This window comes from Scomber scombrus, chromosome 22 (assembly GCF_963691925.1).
Source record: "Scomber scombrus chromosome 22, fScoSco1.1, whole genome shotgun sequence".
NCBI classification, from domain to species: domain Eukaryota; kingdom Metazoa; phylum Chordata; class Actinopteri; order Scombriformes; family Scombridae; genus Scomber; species Scomber scombrus.
This window is the reverse complement of record NC_084991.1, coordinates 15,427,380-15,444,245: the sequence shown is the minus strand read 5'-3', so window position 1 is coordinate 15,444,245 and position 16,866 is coordinate 15,427,380. Positions and strand designations below refer to the sequence as shown.

Below are 16,866 nucleotides of genomic sequence, written 5' to 3'. Positions count from 1 at the left end.
TAGGCTACAGAGGATATGTAAGTTCTTTAGGTCTTGATTTTACTGCTAAATCAAGAGGGCCGGTATGTTAACGAGACAGTATGTACATGTATATGAATTCAGTGGGGCTACATCATTATTATTATTATTATTATAATTGTTATTTTGTTCTAGCTCCAACATGTTAAGAGAGCATTTAAAGAGTGTTTTAGTAGTTGCATGAGATTTTAGCTGAAGACAGATAGTAAGGACGTAATGTTATTAGAGAAAGGAGATTCAGCATGTTCGTTTAAAAAAAAAAAAAAAAAAAAAGGTTTGAGGGGAAACGGGTCCAAGTCGAAGGGTTTTTGTGAAGTTTTTTCGTGGAAAAGGAAAGCATGTGCAAAATGGAGGAAATTGCTAGAAGTCTGGATTGATGAATGATAGAGAAATGATGGTGGGGATGTTAACTTTAGCTATATAATGATTCTGCAGTTGTACGTTACTTGAGTGACACAGGAGGAGAAAGAAGAAGAGGAGGAGGAGGAAGAATCCTCTGGGTTCAGATTGTCTTTGCTGCAGTTTCTCCTGTTATCAATTTTACCATTTGACCTTTTTAAGTTTATTTTTTGCAGAGAGGGAGGATAGGAACAATATTGATGCACTTTTGAAACACACTCCTTAAAAATGGTAAGGGGATAGTGGTCGAGGAGAGTTTGTGGGTTATTAGGGTCTTTATTTGAAATTTTTTGGGGGGTTTTTTGTTAGTTTTTTTCGTTTCAGTTCTAGTTTTTTTTCTTTTAAGTTATTTGATTCTTTTGGGGCTGGATTCCCATGGCGTGACGCACATTGTCTTGAAAGCTACGCCCCGACAGGTGTGTAGAATATTCCATGTTTATAATATAATAGTATATAAACTAAAGTGTAGACTTAGTTTTTTTTTAGTTTGTTCGTTTAACCTTATTTCTTTGTTCATTCATAGCCAAAACCCTACAATAGTTCTTTCAAAGAGGTTTAATATTCTGAATTTTTTAGTTTTTTAAAATTAAACTGCTCTCAAAACTGAAGTTATAAAACTGCCATTTTCTGTTTTTTTTTAATTTTTTTTTTAAGGTTTTTTACCCCATTATAGACATGGGTAGGGGGTTTAAATGGTGTGAAAGCTAGACTGTATATAATAAATTTCAGCCCTGTCGTGAGCAGAAATGCGAGAAATCCTCGTCACAATTTAGAACAGAAATCGTTTTTCTAAATTGTTGATCCCTTCATGTTCTGTTGTGCAAAAGCCAAAATGTTTGTTTCCCAAAAAAGAAAAAAAGTGCTTTAAACAGGAAAAAACATGTTAATGCTTTTAAAAGGATTTGTGTATAATTTGAATGAGATAACTCCAAAGTGAAAACAATTGATTATACACATCATTCTCTTGCTGCTATGAAGCTTTTCTCTCTTGTCTTACACAAAGATCTTATTGTAATTCACTCGTGTGCTGCTATATGAATTTTTGTATATGTTCTTTTGCTTTTCTTGTCATATGTGTGTACTGGAGGGAACGTAACAGTTTGGTGCGGGACTGGAAGTACTCGTGTTTGCCGATCTTTTTGATTAGCATGTTTTTAGTCTTTTTCATTTGTATCTTTTTATATACTATCATATTCTTGCTGCTTCTTTGTTAATGTTTGTGTACCTCAGGTTAATTGGACGGATAGAGCGAGAGCCCATCTCGCATTACCTCATCACACTTCACATCACACATGTCGTTTTCACTCTGAATTTTGTTGGACGGGTTTCACTTTTTTTTTAATCCTGGATGAGATGGAGGACGGTGTTTCCCTTCCTCTTTTAAATTGGGAAAAGTTTTCCACCAGAATCCACTGAGCTGTTTAAAGTGACTGTACTTTAAAAATAGGTTATTTCATTAATGTGGTGCTAAGTCATTAAACAGCCTTTAATGTATGTTATACATGTATTGGAAAGACAAAAAAAAAAGTTTGGTTTTTCTTTCATTCTTTGGAGTTTTTTTGGCATGTCGAGATCAGTTCATCGGAATAAAGTGGATTTTTTGTTTTGTTTAGTTTTTTGTTTTTTTGAGGTACACATTTAGGTGAAGTGTAAACCACCAGAATGTTTAACAGAGTGTGGTTGTTATTTCCAAAAACCTCTCTCCCACTATCCCCATGTGCAACCACACAGTGTACCTCAACAATATCTCCTCAATAAATTGGCTAAAAATCCTCACATGACTCATTCATATGTTCTTCCTGTGTGTCTGACTGGTGTCTGTCTCGGTTTGTTTGTCCCTCTCAATTGCCACCAGGGGGCGATTAATCCACAAAAAACATGAACAGTGAGACTAGAAGAAGAAGTGCTTTTTATGTATTTATGAACTTTCATTATTTGCAACTAATATACAGTACAGGTACACAACTGTCACATAAAAGAGAAAAACATTTTTTTCTTGTTTCTACATGTTCAATTAAGGGGGTCATATTGCTTCCGCTCATTATCAAATCATTTAAAACAAGATATTTATGTGAAATTTACCAAAAATTATCAGAAGCTGAATTTACATATGTTCATATTGCTTTCCATCCCACAAAACACAAAATACAACACAAGATCAAATATATTAATTTATACATTGGTATCTATTTTTCTATTTATTTAGAAAGTTTGAAGTTTGAAGTTTGAATGGGGCCAGTGAAAAAATAAATGAAATGCCATCTTGCTATCTAAATTATAAAAAAAACAACATGCATAGTATAGCATGCATATTCAGTTTAAATCTTTCTAAAGACTTATTTAACCGGATAAATTCAATGTAGAATTTTGAACAATACTTTTTTACATTTTGTTAGTAATACAAGAACAAGTGCTTTTGTCTGTGGCAAAATACTACAAAAGGATGAGTTCATAATAAACAGTCAGTTGTCCAGATGAATATTGAAATAGGTTTTTCATTTCCATAATTATTCCTCCTTGTTCTTTCAGTCGGATGTTTGAGCTTCACTGTGCAGAATGATGTATGTGCACAGTTTGACACTGAAATAATGATATAATAACATTGATATACAATAATACAACAATAATAATGATAGTATACCTGAGTTTGATGTGCAATAACAATATGAATCTCGGATATGTTATCACTCAACACCAATATTGCATAATGTTACGTCTATTTTATTATATATTTTAACTACCATTGTTCTATTTATTGCTTTTGTACTTATTAGTTATTGTTCTTCATTATTTTCTATTGACACTTCTATTTTTACTGTCCACTTTGCTGCTCTAATGATGTCAATTTCCCTATGGTGGGACAAGTAAAGGAATATCTTATCATATCGTAAAAGGCTGTTTTTACATTTATCTGCTGAAAAGTGGAAAGTTTCTTTGTGCTCATTTAAAATTCAGTTTTAAGGACATCAAAAATAGTTTGTTAAACTTCTCAAATGAAATATATTTGCATATTCATAGATTCTGGCTTATTTAATGAGGGCGAATGAGGAGATGTGATTTTAAGGATTTTAACAAAAATAATTTAACCTTTTTTTTAAATGCAAAAATCACATCAGACTCAAGTTATTATACTAATTGGAGTATTTTACATACATCTAATATTTTGGTCTGACGCAGCTCTGCAGTGCGATGTGAGTGACGTCATGACGCAAAGGGCTACGTCACAGGGTTGCAGATGAACCAACCAGGAAGTACGACGAGAGCAGCAGCTGAAAATGTTTACATTTAGTTTAACGCTCATACGACAGTAAGTGATTATTTACAGGCTGACATTGGTTTTATACGTACAGAAGACTTTAACATGAGTGAATTGGTAATGTTAATATTGTTGTCCAGACGCAGTACGACCTTTCAGGTGGCGCCAATGAAGCATGGCGGCTCAATGTGCAGCTTTTAGACATGACTGGAGTAACTTAGCAAACGTGCCATAGTCGTGTTTTAGTTTTAACTAGTAGGTGACTGTGTGTGTGTGTGTGTGTTTAAAAAAAAAAGGACCTTAATGTTATTCACACGTTCAATTCAAACATATTTCTATGTGTTCACACAGTGGAGAAACACAGTACAACAGAGATAAACTGCTGCAAGGTGAGTTAATTCATATCTGTTTATCCGCACTGTCATTTAATGCAGTGGCTCTCAAACTTTTCACCCTTAAACTGAGACAAACACAGACCCCCGTTGATAAGATTCTATCACAGGGTCCCCCATCTGATAAGATTATTGCTTTTAGATGCTTTATTACTGAAAATTTATGAAATATGACCAAAATAATCATACATTATGACATTGTGTCATTCATTTTTTGCCTGCATCCCCCTCAGAACCATTAATTTAAAGCATGAGTGGATATGACTAATACTACATTAGGCTATGTGTTTTAAGATGAAAACATGAAATCTAATGTGCTCTTGCTTGCTCTGAAGAGTTTGTACTTTAATCTGCAGACATCCCATAAATGTAGACAGTGAAATCATCACCGACTGTACTTTGTGTTATAGGTCAAGGTGTGGACACTCTCCTGTCAGAGACAGGTATACAGCAGGGCGAGGCCGCAGGACGATACCTCGCAGACATCACATTCCACAATGTGTTCGTCAGCAACCTACAGCGGGCTGTGCAGGTAATTCAGACTCAGTTATATTTAGTTTGGGCTGAGAAAAATGAGCATGATTACTTTCTTGAACCTTATTTTATTTAGGTTATTTGTTCATTTCCCTCCCTGACCACAGTATTTGTAGCCTAATCTAGCTTGCAGTGCCTGTTACTAGATGGGCTTTTAAAATACATAAAACTCAACAGTAAAATACATATGAAACTGCACAAGACTCAACAATACATGTGCATAGATTACAACACCTAACTCAACAACAATGTATGTATAAAGCAGCACAAAACACAAACTCACAAACATAGCATAGAAGTTTCTTAAAACAACAAGCACCAGGTCCTATTTGATGTGCTCTCTCAGTCTTGTTGTACACTAGTGTGTGAATGGTTTAGTCCTGTTTTGACAAGAAGAGTAGACTGTGGATAAACAGAACAAAAATGATTGAAGTAACTCTAAACCTTGGATCTACCGCTTATATACATATTGTTATATCTTTCTCTGTGTAACGATATATTTGCGTACATTTTTCCGTCTGTGCACTTTCTTCCTTGTTCTTCTTTCTTGTTCCTTTTCTTTTTCTCCATTATATTGTAAATTGAATGACTCAATAAAAATAAAGTTAAAAAAAAACAAAAAAAAACAACAAGCACCAGATCTGATCCCACGTTTAAAAGCTGTTTCAGTTTAAGTTTAAAATGTTCCCAGTCAGGATCTATTTTGAGTTCTGTGGGTAAAGAGTTCCACATGTCGATCCTGCAAACAGAGAAAGCCGTCTGTCCAAATGATGATTTACAAAAGGGCGGATTACAATTCCCAGTAGATGCACCTTGTGTTATAGAACCTGAAATCCTAAGAGGAACCACCAGGTCACTGAGCACCTGAGCAATCTGACTACTTCAGCATTTATAGATTAGTTTAAGGTTAGCAAATCTAATAGAATAACGGAAACACAAGATATTGAGGATATCAGTAGCTCTCAGATTGTTCAGACATATTGCCAACATATGACATAAAAATACAAAAATCAAGCCAATATATATGCGATAGATCTCCACTGTGGTTGAAAAAACTATTATAAACACCTAAATAAGCTGCACTGTCGCACTATGTTATATGTGATTTTTATGAACATGACCACTGCAGTTTATTTTGAGTCAATCCCATGTAGACTGTCCTGCTGCTGTGTAGACTCACCAGAGCACTAAATATGTATCACTCCACAGCCTGTAGTCCCCCCTACAAATGCACTATTTACTCCTTATTGAGTAACCTTCGCCAAAAACTAGAGCAACAGCACTTTTATGAAAATAAATGAGCCTTGAAACCACATATTTGTGACCCGTTGATATACAGCTTCCTTTGGAAAAAGTGGTCTTCAAGCTGAGTCCCATAGGTAGGGCGGGGAAGTCGTAAAGTATTTAAATGGACTAATGCATTGTTTGATTTGGTCTTTTCATGATTTGTGTCCCTAGTTTTTAGATTTCTTATGTTGATTTTTGTGTGTTTGTGTGTGTGTGTTCTCACTTCAGTTGAAGGATTTCATGTATGGCTTCAGAAAACTGTAAAACCACCTAAAATTTGCGCAGATGGAAGGTTGCTGTTTCGTCTCAGCTGTCACAGCGTCAGATTTACATATGGGAGATATGGGAAATTTTACAGATGGGTTGTAGGTGGATTTCATGGGTCATCAGTAGAGTTACACTCATGCAGTTTGTTGGAATTTCCCAGGACCATGACTGTTGTGCAACACGCTTGAATCAATGAATATTTTATTTAAGACCTGGCAAATGTCATGGAGACAAATGTCACACAATTCTTCCTGTAGTTACAGTGAGTAGTGTTGTAAGACTCTGCCTATGATTAGCCTCAGATTCCTCTTTGTAAACATGTACAAGTTAAACAGTACATCAACAGTTCCTGACAGCTTAATTTGTTGTATCATTTATAAATGATTAATTACAACAACTTGTGTTAATATGTAATAATCAGCAGCACAAAGACGCAAAAAAAGCTCTGTGATTGGATGAGGACTGCAAGCAACGATTATTTTCATTATCGATTTATCGTTTTGTCTATAAAATGTCAGAAAATAGCAAAAAATGCTTATTATAATTTCTTTGAATATCATATTTTGTCTGATAAGCAATCAAAATTACAAAGATTCAGTTTACTAGCATGTATGACACAAAAAACCTTCAAATTCTCACATTTAAGAAGCTTCAGACATCAAATATTTGTACATTTTTCTTAATAATGACTAAAACTATCAAAATAGTTGCCAATTAACTTTCTATCGATCAACTAATTGATCAATTGAGTAATAGTTATAGCTCTAGATTGGACCTTTAACTAAAAAAACTCATTTTGAAGGTTCTCATCAGCCCACAGGGTCACATTCGGGGCTTCAGACCCTCTTCGTCTTTCTATAATCATGTGTTCGCACATCCTGTCTCAGAGCTCTTTGACTCACTGATGCAGACGATGAAATAATGGCTTATATGTTGTTTTGGCACTTATTAATGTATTGAGTCAGTAATTTCCAGATGATGTTTCCTTTTGTCAGACAGCTGAAATCATTCTGAGGAAGAATACTCATTCTTCTGGCATGGAGATGGTTTTGGAGCCATTACTCAGAGAGAGGGTAAGATCTGCTGCCTTTCATCTACTTTAAATATCAAAAGTTTTACATGTGGTACAAGAGTTTCCTTACCGAGCTCTGAATTGTTATTTTGCGGTCTCTTCAGGGTTTCGGCATTGCTGAAGGCCGTCCCAAAGAGGATCTGAAGAACATGGCGAACGCTGCTGGTCAGTCATGCCGTGACTACACCCCTCCAGGAGGCGAGACTTTAGACCAGGTGAGTCAGACACATTCAGGATTCATCATCTGGACACTGATTTAGTTTCAATACTGTTGAACTGAAGGTCAAGAGAGTGTTGCCTGTACAACAGCGCCATGCAGTGTTCATTGTGGGTCATTTCATTTTAAAAAAAACCTAAAAGTCAATGAAGTAGACTTTGAATGTGTATATTTCTTACAACCTGAAGCTAATTCATGCATATTAATAGATCTGGGTAAAGTTGCACGATTAGCAGTATTTAACTACTACTGCTTAAACACATGGACTAGTTTTCCCTTTTTTTATACACACATTCATCTCAGTGTCTTTTGGAATAATAAGAAACAGTCAATACAGACTATACTCTTTCTTGGGTAATTCAACAACGTTTTATAGAGTTAAGACAAAGGAAAGTTTAATATTTTCAAAAAAATTTAAAATTGTTATTTTCGGCCACAACAGGCAGCTCTTAAAACCTGCAGTACGCTACCTGCTCAGCACCAAATGGCAAATAGACACAGTCAGCTGTAGACTAGCTGGTGAACATAGTGGAGCATTTAGCAGCTATGGAGGGAGCAAAAACAGAACTAAAGAGAACTCTGAATGATTATGTTGCTCTCTATAACTGCTGGATGTATAAATAAGCAACTGTTTGCTAACAAATTGACCATAATGATTTAAAATTTAAATTTATTTAAATAAATTCTTGCATTAAAGAAGCTTCAACTAGCAATTTTAGAGCATGTTGCTTGAATGATGACTTAAAACAGTTAATTAATTACCCAAATAGTTGCATATACATTTTTTGATAAATCAACTGATGATTTTAGCTTTTATTTTTCATATGTTCAAGAGCAGAAAACATGAAGAAAAACCTTCTGCAGATGATACATTGTTCAGTTTTGACTCTCTGGCTCTCACTTCACTCACACCTGCTGGTGTTAAGGAGTCTTTCCAGTTTGATCGTTCACCTCTAAGTTCTGATTCATGTCACCTTGCTTCCAGGTTAAGCTGCGTTTTAAAAAATTCCTCAAAGTCCTTTTCGAGCGACTGTTGGATGAGCACAGCTGGTCAGCACCGGATGCCTCTGGGGGTGCGACCGCAGCGAACGTGACAGCGGCTGCTGCCTCGGATGTCGCTCCCGACGGTTCGGCTGACGATGGCCTCCAGGGTGTGACAGTCCACGCTCTGGTGGTGAGCCACGGCGCCTACATCCGTGTGGCCATCAGGCACCTTGTAGAAGATTTAAAGTGCTCTCTGCCTCCAGGAGTGAAGATGTCCCACCTGTTCTCACCGTGTCCAAACACGGGCATCAGCCGCTTCATTCTCACCCTGAGCAAGTCCGAGCCCGGCCCGGTGCTCTCTGCTGCTCGCTGTGTTTTTACCAACAGAAAGGACCACCTGGAGGACTTCACAGCTGCTGCTGAATAATGTAACAGAAGAGTAAAAAAGTTTCTGTATGCAAACTGCGTGCGTGCACATATACACAGTATGAGTGAAAACAGAACTATTATGAACACTAAAGGGAGTCAAAGTTACCACAGAGCTTCACTGTGAGTAACTGCATCAACAATGCACATCAAACAACGTACAGGGTAAAATAATCTTTTCTCAGTAATCTGTATCTGTGTGTTTTGCTGTGAATTAGTAATCATAATAATAACCTCTGAGTGTGCAGTACTGTATTATCAAAGCATTTCAAATCGTCCTCTCTACTGTAGGCCAGTTTTTAATCATGTTATTCTTATCACTTCTTTTATCATGTTATACCAAAGTCAAACTATTTAATGTGTTATTGAACACGGTCAGTGAAAGTGGCATTTAAGTTGATGTGTCTCCCTTGTGTTGTGATTGTGTTGCTACTCGTTTTACTAGTGCAATATAATATAACACTTTTTTTTTGTTGAGTTTGTGTTGAACAAAAAAGGTTGATGTAACAAAGTAAATTGAGATCTATTTATATGAGTACTACAGAGATTAAATCTTAAAACTGAAGACTCACTGAGCACTGAAGTACTTTTTCTTGTACTGATACATAATGTGTAGGGAAAGAGTGGAAGAATCACTTTTATTCTAGATATTTGAGATTTTATTTCTGATATTGTACTGGGTCCACATACTGATATTTACTTAATGTGGAGTATTTTATATAATCAATTAAAATTAATTAAATTAAAATTAGGCTAGTATTGGTATCACTTGTCAGAAAAGGTCAGGGTTGTAACAGAAAGAAAAGAAAAGTTGCTGCTATCAGATTTCTTTAAAGGAAAGGTTGACTACTTTTACAAGTCTGTCTTAAAACAATAGCCAGGTGCCCAAATGAACAAAGTTTTCTTACTGCAATCATTCCTCCTGTTCATACTGGCCTTTAGAAGATCCCTTCAGATGTCCAAATGAGTCGAATAAAGTAGATATCTTTCAATATCAAAGTGTTTTTAGTCCCTCTATACTTCCAACTTTTTTTCCTTTTTTTTACTCATGAACAGGAGGAATGATTACAGGAAGGAAAACCTCTTTTAGTGTTCATATGAGTACCTGTCTGTTGTTTTAAGACAGACTTGAAAAAATTGTGAACCTGTCCTTTAAGAACAGATTAGGGATCACTTTTTTCCCCCTCATCCTGAGAGTGACTGGAAAAAGTTTGAGCACCCTAGGGCCCTCCTACACTGTCACCACTGAACTGTGCAGTGCTTTTAATAGCTGCTAGAGACGTGCAGTCACCCTCAAAGAACTGCTGCTTGTAAAACTAAAGTAGGTCATTTGAAATAAATAAATCTATGTTATCAGGAGGAGGTTAACAACTAACCTTAAAACAGAAATCTGCCATTTTGGGAAATACACTTAGGCCTATTTTTATTTCTGGTGGAGGGTAGAAAGGAAGATTTGACGCCACCTTTTCTACATAAATATAATAATAGTCCAAACAGAGGGAAATGGTGAGCCTGGTTTTGTGTAAAGTTAATTAAATCCACCTGCAAGCACTTCTAAATCTCACTAAGTTTATTGACATGTTAGCTTTATATCTCGTTTGTTTAATACACCAAATAACACAGATTAGCAGAGATTTCTGTCAGTTTCTGAATCTCCACTGTTTGCCTGGCAAGGACAACAAAAAATACAAATAATTAGCTTATTATTTTGACCACATTTCATATTCACAAATCGTAATTTTAAAGCAGAAAGCTACAACTTTCTTCTATATCTGAATGTATAAGAAAAAGCTGTTAAAACTTATAACTCCTGTAAGCTTAACAAGATATTTATTCAAGATATTTGTTTAAAAATAGAGGATTCCTTTAAGGGGTCAAAGGTTAATGGCACCTCAGTGTATTTTTAGAGTGACATGACTCAGCTGCAGCTCATGTACCTGCGAGCTAATTAGGTAGAGGAAGTGAGAGAGTGCAGGAAGTTTCAGCTAATGAGAGGAACTTCTACACAGTGACTGGGTCAATGTTACACCAGCTTTCACACAGTACGTCTTTACTGAATGACGCAGCAAAAAAACCTTTAAAAAAAATCCACTCAACACTTTGAACATGTTTCCTTTATGAGTTTATTTTGTCCCAAATTCAAGCAACACTCCGTCTTACATCTCCCAATGCATACATTCAAAGACAAACCACATTTTTCTTACATGTACATTTAACTGGAAATCATCCTTTAAATAAAACACCATAAATAACAATTAAGGAATGGATTTAAATAAATAAATACTCTTAGGGACTGGGTTTTAGTGTTTGCTGGTGGTGCCCAGCACCTGTAAAAATCACATAGCAGGAGTTCAGATCGGATTTTACCCTGTAGTTATATTGCTTCAAGTCATGAATTAGATTGTACTCATGTTTGCAAAGAAACGTACATATATGGACACATTACCACATTGAAGATACTGTAATTGATTGTGGTGATCTGTAGTTTTTTGGAATTGCTGTTTCAGGTTAAAAATAAAGTTAAACAAACTCATCCAACTAAGTAAACTTAGGACTTTAAAATAAAGGCAAAACGTAACCTTAACTCTACTAAATACAACTCTTTATGTATATTCCTATATATATATATTTTATTTTATATCATGCCTGTCTAGTTTCACATCAGTAGACAGGGCCTCAAGTCTTCCAGAGGTAGGCTTCTGTCTTGATATTACATCATTATGACATTGGAAATGCAGGTTTCTCAGGCCAGCTGTAAAACCCTTAATGATGAAAGCCCACAAAAAAACAACATGAAGAAAATGTACAAAATGGAATGAATAATTTCTTGGACTCTGTCTGCTTTGCTGATATTTCTACGTTCCCCTGAAGTTGTTGAGCAATCAATTCCTCAGTGAAGAAAAATCAATCATAACTCTTCAGGGAAACAATGTTGAAGATCATTTCTCATATAAACAATCACTCAGTGTTTGAGAGGATGCCAGCTATTATAATGGATATGAATGACGGAAGTTCATTTCTGAGAGCTAAAACTTAAATGTTCTTTGTCAGTCATTTGTTGCTGATGGTAAAAGCAATTCATTTGTGTCATTTAAAATACATTTTAGGTGCTATAAGATCCCTGCGTCCACATATGCTCCATTTATTTTATTTATGAGATGAATGTGGGTAAAATACATATCCCTTATTGATCTAACTTTAAATTTACAAAGCAAATAATGTTAAAAGAAAAAAAAGAAGGAATTGAGCTTTAAGACAATATATATAACGCCTTTAAATTGTGCAAAAGGGGCTTCAAGTCAAGTCTAATACTTTGTACATTCAGTGCACTGCTTTTCTGAATGACTGATGACTGAAAATACATTATTGAGTCAGTGTGAAATTTAAGGAACAACCTGAATGCTCTCCTTTTAGTTTGTGCGATATAAAATTCAGATGTTTATGCATTTCTTTTCCCTTTCATATGATCATCAACTACAAGGTTAAACTTTGGACTCACTTCTTAGATAAGACAAAAAAGGATCAAAATCACCCCATGGTCCCGGTGCTGCGGGGGCTAGCCGGGTTGGAGGAGTGCACATTCCAGGGGTCGTGGGTGGACGGGTCCAGCAGAGTCTCCCTGGACACGTTGCGCCCTTCGTCCCCAGCCTCCACCTCTACCTCCACCTCCAGATCGGCGTCGTCCTCCGGCACGGCGCGGGAGTCCGAGCCCTCCTCAGTCTGACCCAAGAAGAAGCTGTGCGGGTCGGCAGGGTCCACCACCTGGTTCCTCTTCTCCCTGTGCAGCAGAAGGCGCTCCAGTGGCACCGTGTTCTTCTTGGGCAGGAAGAGGGAGGTCTGAGGCAGGTTCTGGCCCGCTGAGTACACCTGCCGGGAGCCCTCCAGGTTGAACAGGATGCCGGTCCTGCAGGAGTAGTACACGTCCCGGTTGTTCTCCAGAAGTTTGTGGTTGAACAGACACTCGTCTCTGTGGCAGACGGACTGGGAGAGACAGAGAGAGAGAGAGAGAGAGAGAGAGAGAGAGAGAGAGAGAGAGAGAGAGAGAGAGAGAGAGAGAGGAGGAAAAGATGAAGCTCCAGTTTGAAGCAATGCGTTTAATATCACTTTTGTCACCTTTTATTGGATTTAGCAGACTTCTAAAACCAAAATATGCACTTATTAGACTTGGGTACATGATAAAGCCACTGTAAAAATAAAACTCAAATTCTACGAGAATAAAGTAAAAGACAAGAATAGTGCACAGTAAAGTTTAAAAAAATGTCTGATTCAAATCGATTTCCATTGTCTACAGGTCAGTAATTTTCCTTCTTCTGTCTGTACATTTCTTCTGGTTTTAAGCAGCAAACTGATACTGAAACAGTTTTAGCATTTCTTCAACTTAATCACAAAATAACCTAAAACAAGCAGCCAGAAGTTGCAGTGAAGTTTGTGCGTAAAAGGATAGAAAGCGATGTTAAAAACTGCTTTAAAAAGCCCAAATTGGTGCCAAGAAAATATCAGGGGATAGATTTAGTTAATAGTAACGATCAATCATACAGAGGAATTATATAAAAAAAAGAAATAAATTGATTCATGTTGCAGTACGCTTGTGTATAAAACTCATGCTGAAAACTATGCGTAAAACCTCAAAAAGCGTGCCAAGAGAAAAGTAGCTCAAAATGAAAAGTTCAGTATAATGAATCGATTGAATCAATAAAAGAATAGAAACTAAGTGTTAGCTTACAGAGCTGAACGGATTGCCCTCCAGATCCATACACAGGTATCGGCTACTTTTGACGCCGAGGATGGCGATGCGCTCCCTCGTTTCAGCTTTCAGTAAAATCACACCTGCAGAGAAATAGGAACAATGAGCATCGGACTGTTAAAGACAGAACTTCAGACTTTAAAAAGAGATTTCTGGAAGTTAAATGGAGAAACTTACTATATGAACTCCTGACAGTAGTTTTACGCACAGTGCCATCTAATCTAATCTCCAAGTAGAAGTTGTTGAGATCTGTGGAAGTCTGCAGGTGAACGTATCTCCTCGGGTTCCCCCAGTTGGATCCGACCAGCGGTGATGGGTTCGGGACCGTTTCCCCGAGAGGAAATCCCTGGAGGATAGCGAGTAAAAGCGCCAGCACAGTGTCCCTCATTCCCAGTCTCCTGTTGACGTCCATCCTGGAGCAAACCGGTGGTTTCCACTGCGAGCTGCTGGAAGTTTTCAGATGCTCTGTTGTCCCAAAGTTTGGAGACAGTTCCTATTTAAAGCCCCTTGAGTGCCACTCCTGCTCACATCCTTTACGTAAAAAAAGAAACTCGCCCCCAAAGCAGATGTGCGGGTTTGCTGCAGCGGAAGAGCCACTTCCACCTCTGTCTGTTTATCCCGATGCTCTTGGTCAGACAACAGGACACTTATTTTTGGTGACACGTCTAGACTCATGCACCTTAAACATTATTCTAAGAGCGTGTCCTAATGAGCCGAAGTTAAGACTGGAAAGTGTGTTGAGCAATATAGAATATAGAAAAAAATAAAGATTACAAATGCAGATAGTTTTTTCATTAAATCTGGGATAAAAATATGTTTTAATATAAGTTTCAAATGAGTTACTTTATGATTACATTTATCATAGTTGTAGTTTTGTTTAACCATACAATGAACTGGACACCCAGTCATAGTCTGACGTTAGTTCAGTCTGCTGCTGCTTTTACGCACCTGCCCAACTCAACACTTGCACCATTTCCCCAGCAGAGGGAGCCACATCCTAATTGAATTTTCACTACAAGTTTCTGCTCATTTGACTGGCAAAAACTGTATTTCTGGATGCTTGAGTTTCAACATAGGACACATTAAAGATATTAAAATACTCTGCTTGGAATATTCAGAGTCACCTTCTTAGAAATGTGTAAAGTTACATCTACTCTGACACAAGATGTCTCATAATTCACTGTAAAGTCTATTCTCAGTGGAAGTTTCAGGTTTCCACTTGTGTAAGTTGCATATTGAACACTGATTGGCTTCCAAACTAGTTGTGAAGTCACAAGGACATGCTTGTACATGCAACTCTTAAACTCAGAGTTGTTGTGAGCACTTTGAACTTTGCACATACATTATTTCACACAGTGAAGCTCAAACATCCAACTGAAGTAACTATAAGAAAAAGTATTTTTTGAATGGACAGAAGCTTTAAAAAAATACTCTCAACTCAAAACTCAAAATCAACTTCCAAATGTAGGAAATCAGGATAATTCAGTTAAATCTTTCAAATTTGCAAAACACAGAAAGAGCATGATACTTAACCAGCAACCAGTTAAAAAAACAAACTTTTATTGGTATCTCAGGAATACAGTAGACTGCTGTGCACAGCACATACGTACAAAAATAAAAGGAAAAAACTTTAATATCTTACTTAGCATTGTCTGTTTTCAGAAACAAATAGCTGAAGTTTGTTTCTTCTAAATTTACAGTCATCAGCAAACCAAAACTAAGGCAGAAGGTGAGGTATATGAGAACAGAGATGAGAGGAATTGAGTGGAGGCTCACTCCCTTTATGAGCAGGAGTTAAAAAAAAGGTTCTGCTTATAACACATGAAGCACACACCCCTAATCAAGCGTGGGGCTCATGCATGCTAATAGTACATTGAACATCATTAAAAAAAACATATTCCTCACCTTTAATTAATTTTAAATTGATCTATGATAAGCCGTGGAAAGAAAAAAAGAGACAACAGATAAAATCTGGATAAAATTTTTTGGTCAAAGCTGAAAGGTGAGCTTTTTGTTTTAGACATAAACCTTCACTCTTTTAGGGATCCAGCTCTATTTCTTGACAGAGACTCACTTATTACACTAGTTTATAATCAAGATGTTGTTAATAAGGTGCTACAAGAAACGTTATACATCTTGATTGTGAGGTGGCCAAGAGAATTTCTCATTGCTGTGCATGCGCAAAAGTCACTTCCACACTTTCCTCGGCTAAAAATGTGGATTACTTTTTGTTTGCTACTTCAGCCAGATGATGATGATTGACGCCGAGTTGATTCAAACACCCCAAACAAGAAATGTACAGCAGTCGTACTGCATGCAGCCTCATCTACAACAGCAACAAGTCTTTTTGTTTTATGAAACTTTTGAGCCACGCTCCCAAAAAATAATTTGCTCTGCTTGGCAGCCTTAGCGGGACATTATCATTCACTCAAAATGTCCTCTGAGAAAAGAAAAAAAAAAGAGAGAGAGAAAAAACTTTATGTGTGAGCACAATACTGTTGTGAATCGATGTGTGCGTCACAGACAGCGGTCGAGCAGTAGGTGATACTGTGTTGTGCCAGTATGTGGTGAAAAGTGTGCAGAGGTTGAGGGAGAGCAGCAGTTGAGGGCACGGCCTGAGGATGGCCCGAGTGCCGTCCTGCAGGATTTCGAGTGCAGCAGCAGCAGGAGAGGGGAGGCTCTGCATGACTCTGCTCCTCACACACTGCATTTACTCTGCAGATGTCCCCTCCCCAGAAATATCCTAACACAAGCACTTGGAAGGGGGAGGGAGGGGGGGCGTGTAGCATGTTGTAGAGCTGTATATCAAAGAGGTGGGACTCCAAATTTAGAGAGGGAAATAGGATTGTTTCAAAAAATATTGCAGATTGTGAAGCTTTTGGCTGCAGGCTCTAGTTTTATACTGGAGACGCAGCTGATGACTCATACTGGGGATCAGTAAGTTTGAGACTCCAGTGTCATCAATTCAACAAATTATATTGTGTTATGTATAAAATAAACTTGGTTAATGCATCCAAAAGATACTTCAAATTCCTATTTCGTGGAAACACTACAACCTATATAGCAGACCACACTGCCCACCAGGGTTGGGGCCAAGGCTGGTCTGTGACTCTGCCCTTGAACTAAAAAAGGCAGAAAGGAGAGGAGGAAGCTCCTGGGTTACAGCTGGAATCCAAGGTCCCTGCTGTGGGTGGTGGGGTGTAGGGGCAAGGGACAGGCAGAGGTGGGTGGTGGGGATGATACAACTCAAAGGGGGAGTAAGGGATCGGG

General features: G+C 37.4%; 2 protein-coding genes across 2 annotated transcripts; one reads left to right on the top strand and one right to left on the bottom strand.

Moving 5' to 3' along the window:
- Window positions 1–3,661: 3,661 nt before the first annotated feature.
- On the top strand, window positions 3,662–9,388 carry tigarb (TP53 induced glycolysis regulatory phosphatase b). The gene is made up of 6 exons (XM_062443854.1): window positions 3,662–3,724; window positions 4,025–4,062; window positions 4,476–4,597; window positions 7,149–7,226; window positions 7,330–7,440; window positions 8,428–9,388. The coding sequence occupies exons 1-6, from the start codon at window positions 3,693–3,695 to the stop codon at window positions 8,851–8,853; spliced, it is 807 nt and encodes a 268-aa protein (XP_062299838.1). The 5' UTR covers window positions 3,662–3,692; the 3' UTR covers window positions 8,854–9,388.
- Window positions 9,389–12,380: 2,992 nt separating this feature from the next.
- fgf23 (fibroblast growth factor 23) lies at window positions 12,381–14,008 on the bottom strand. The gene is made up of 3 exons (XM_062444077.1): window positions 13,774–14,008; window positions 13,576–13,679; window positions 12,381–12,833 (listed from the first exon to the last, which is right to left on the bottom strand). The coding sequence occupies exons 1-3, from the start codon at window positions 14,006–14,008 to the stop codon at window positions 12,381–12,383; spliced, it is 792 nt and encodes a 263-aa protein (XP_062300061.1).
- Window positions 14,009–16,866: the final 2,858 nt, after the last annotated feature.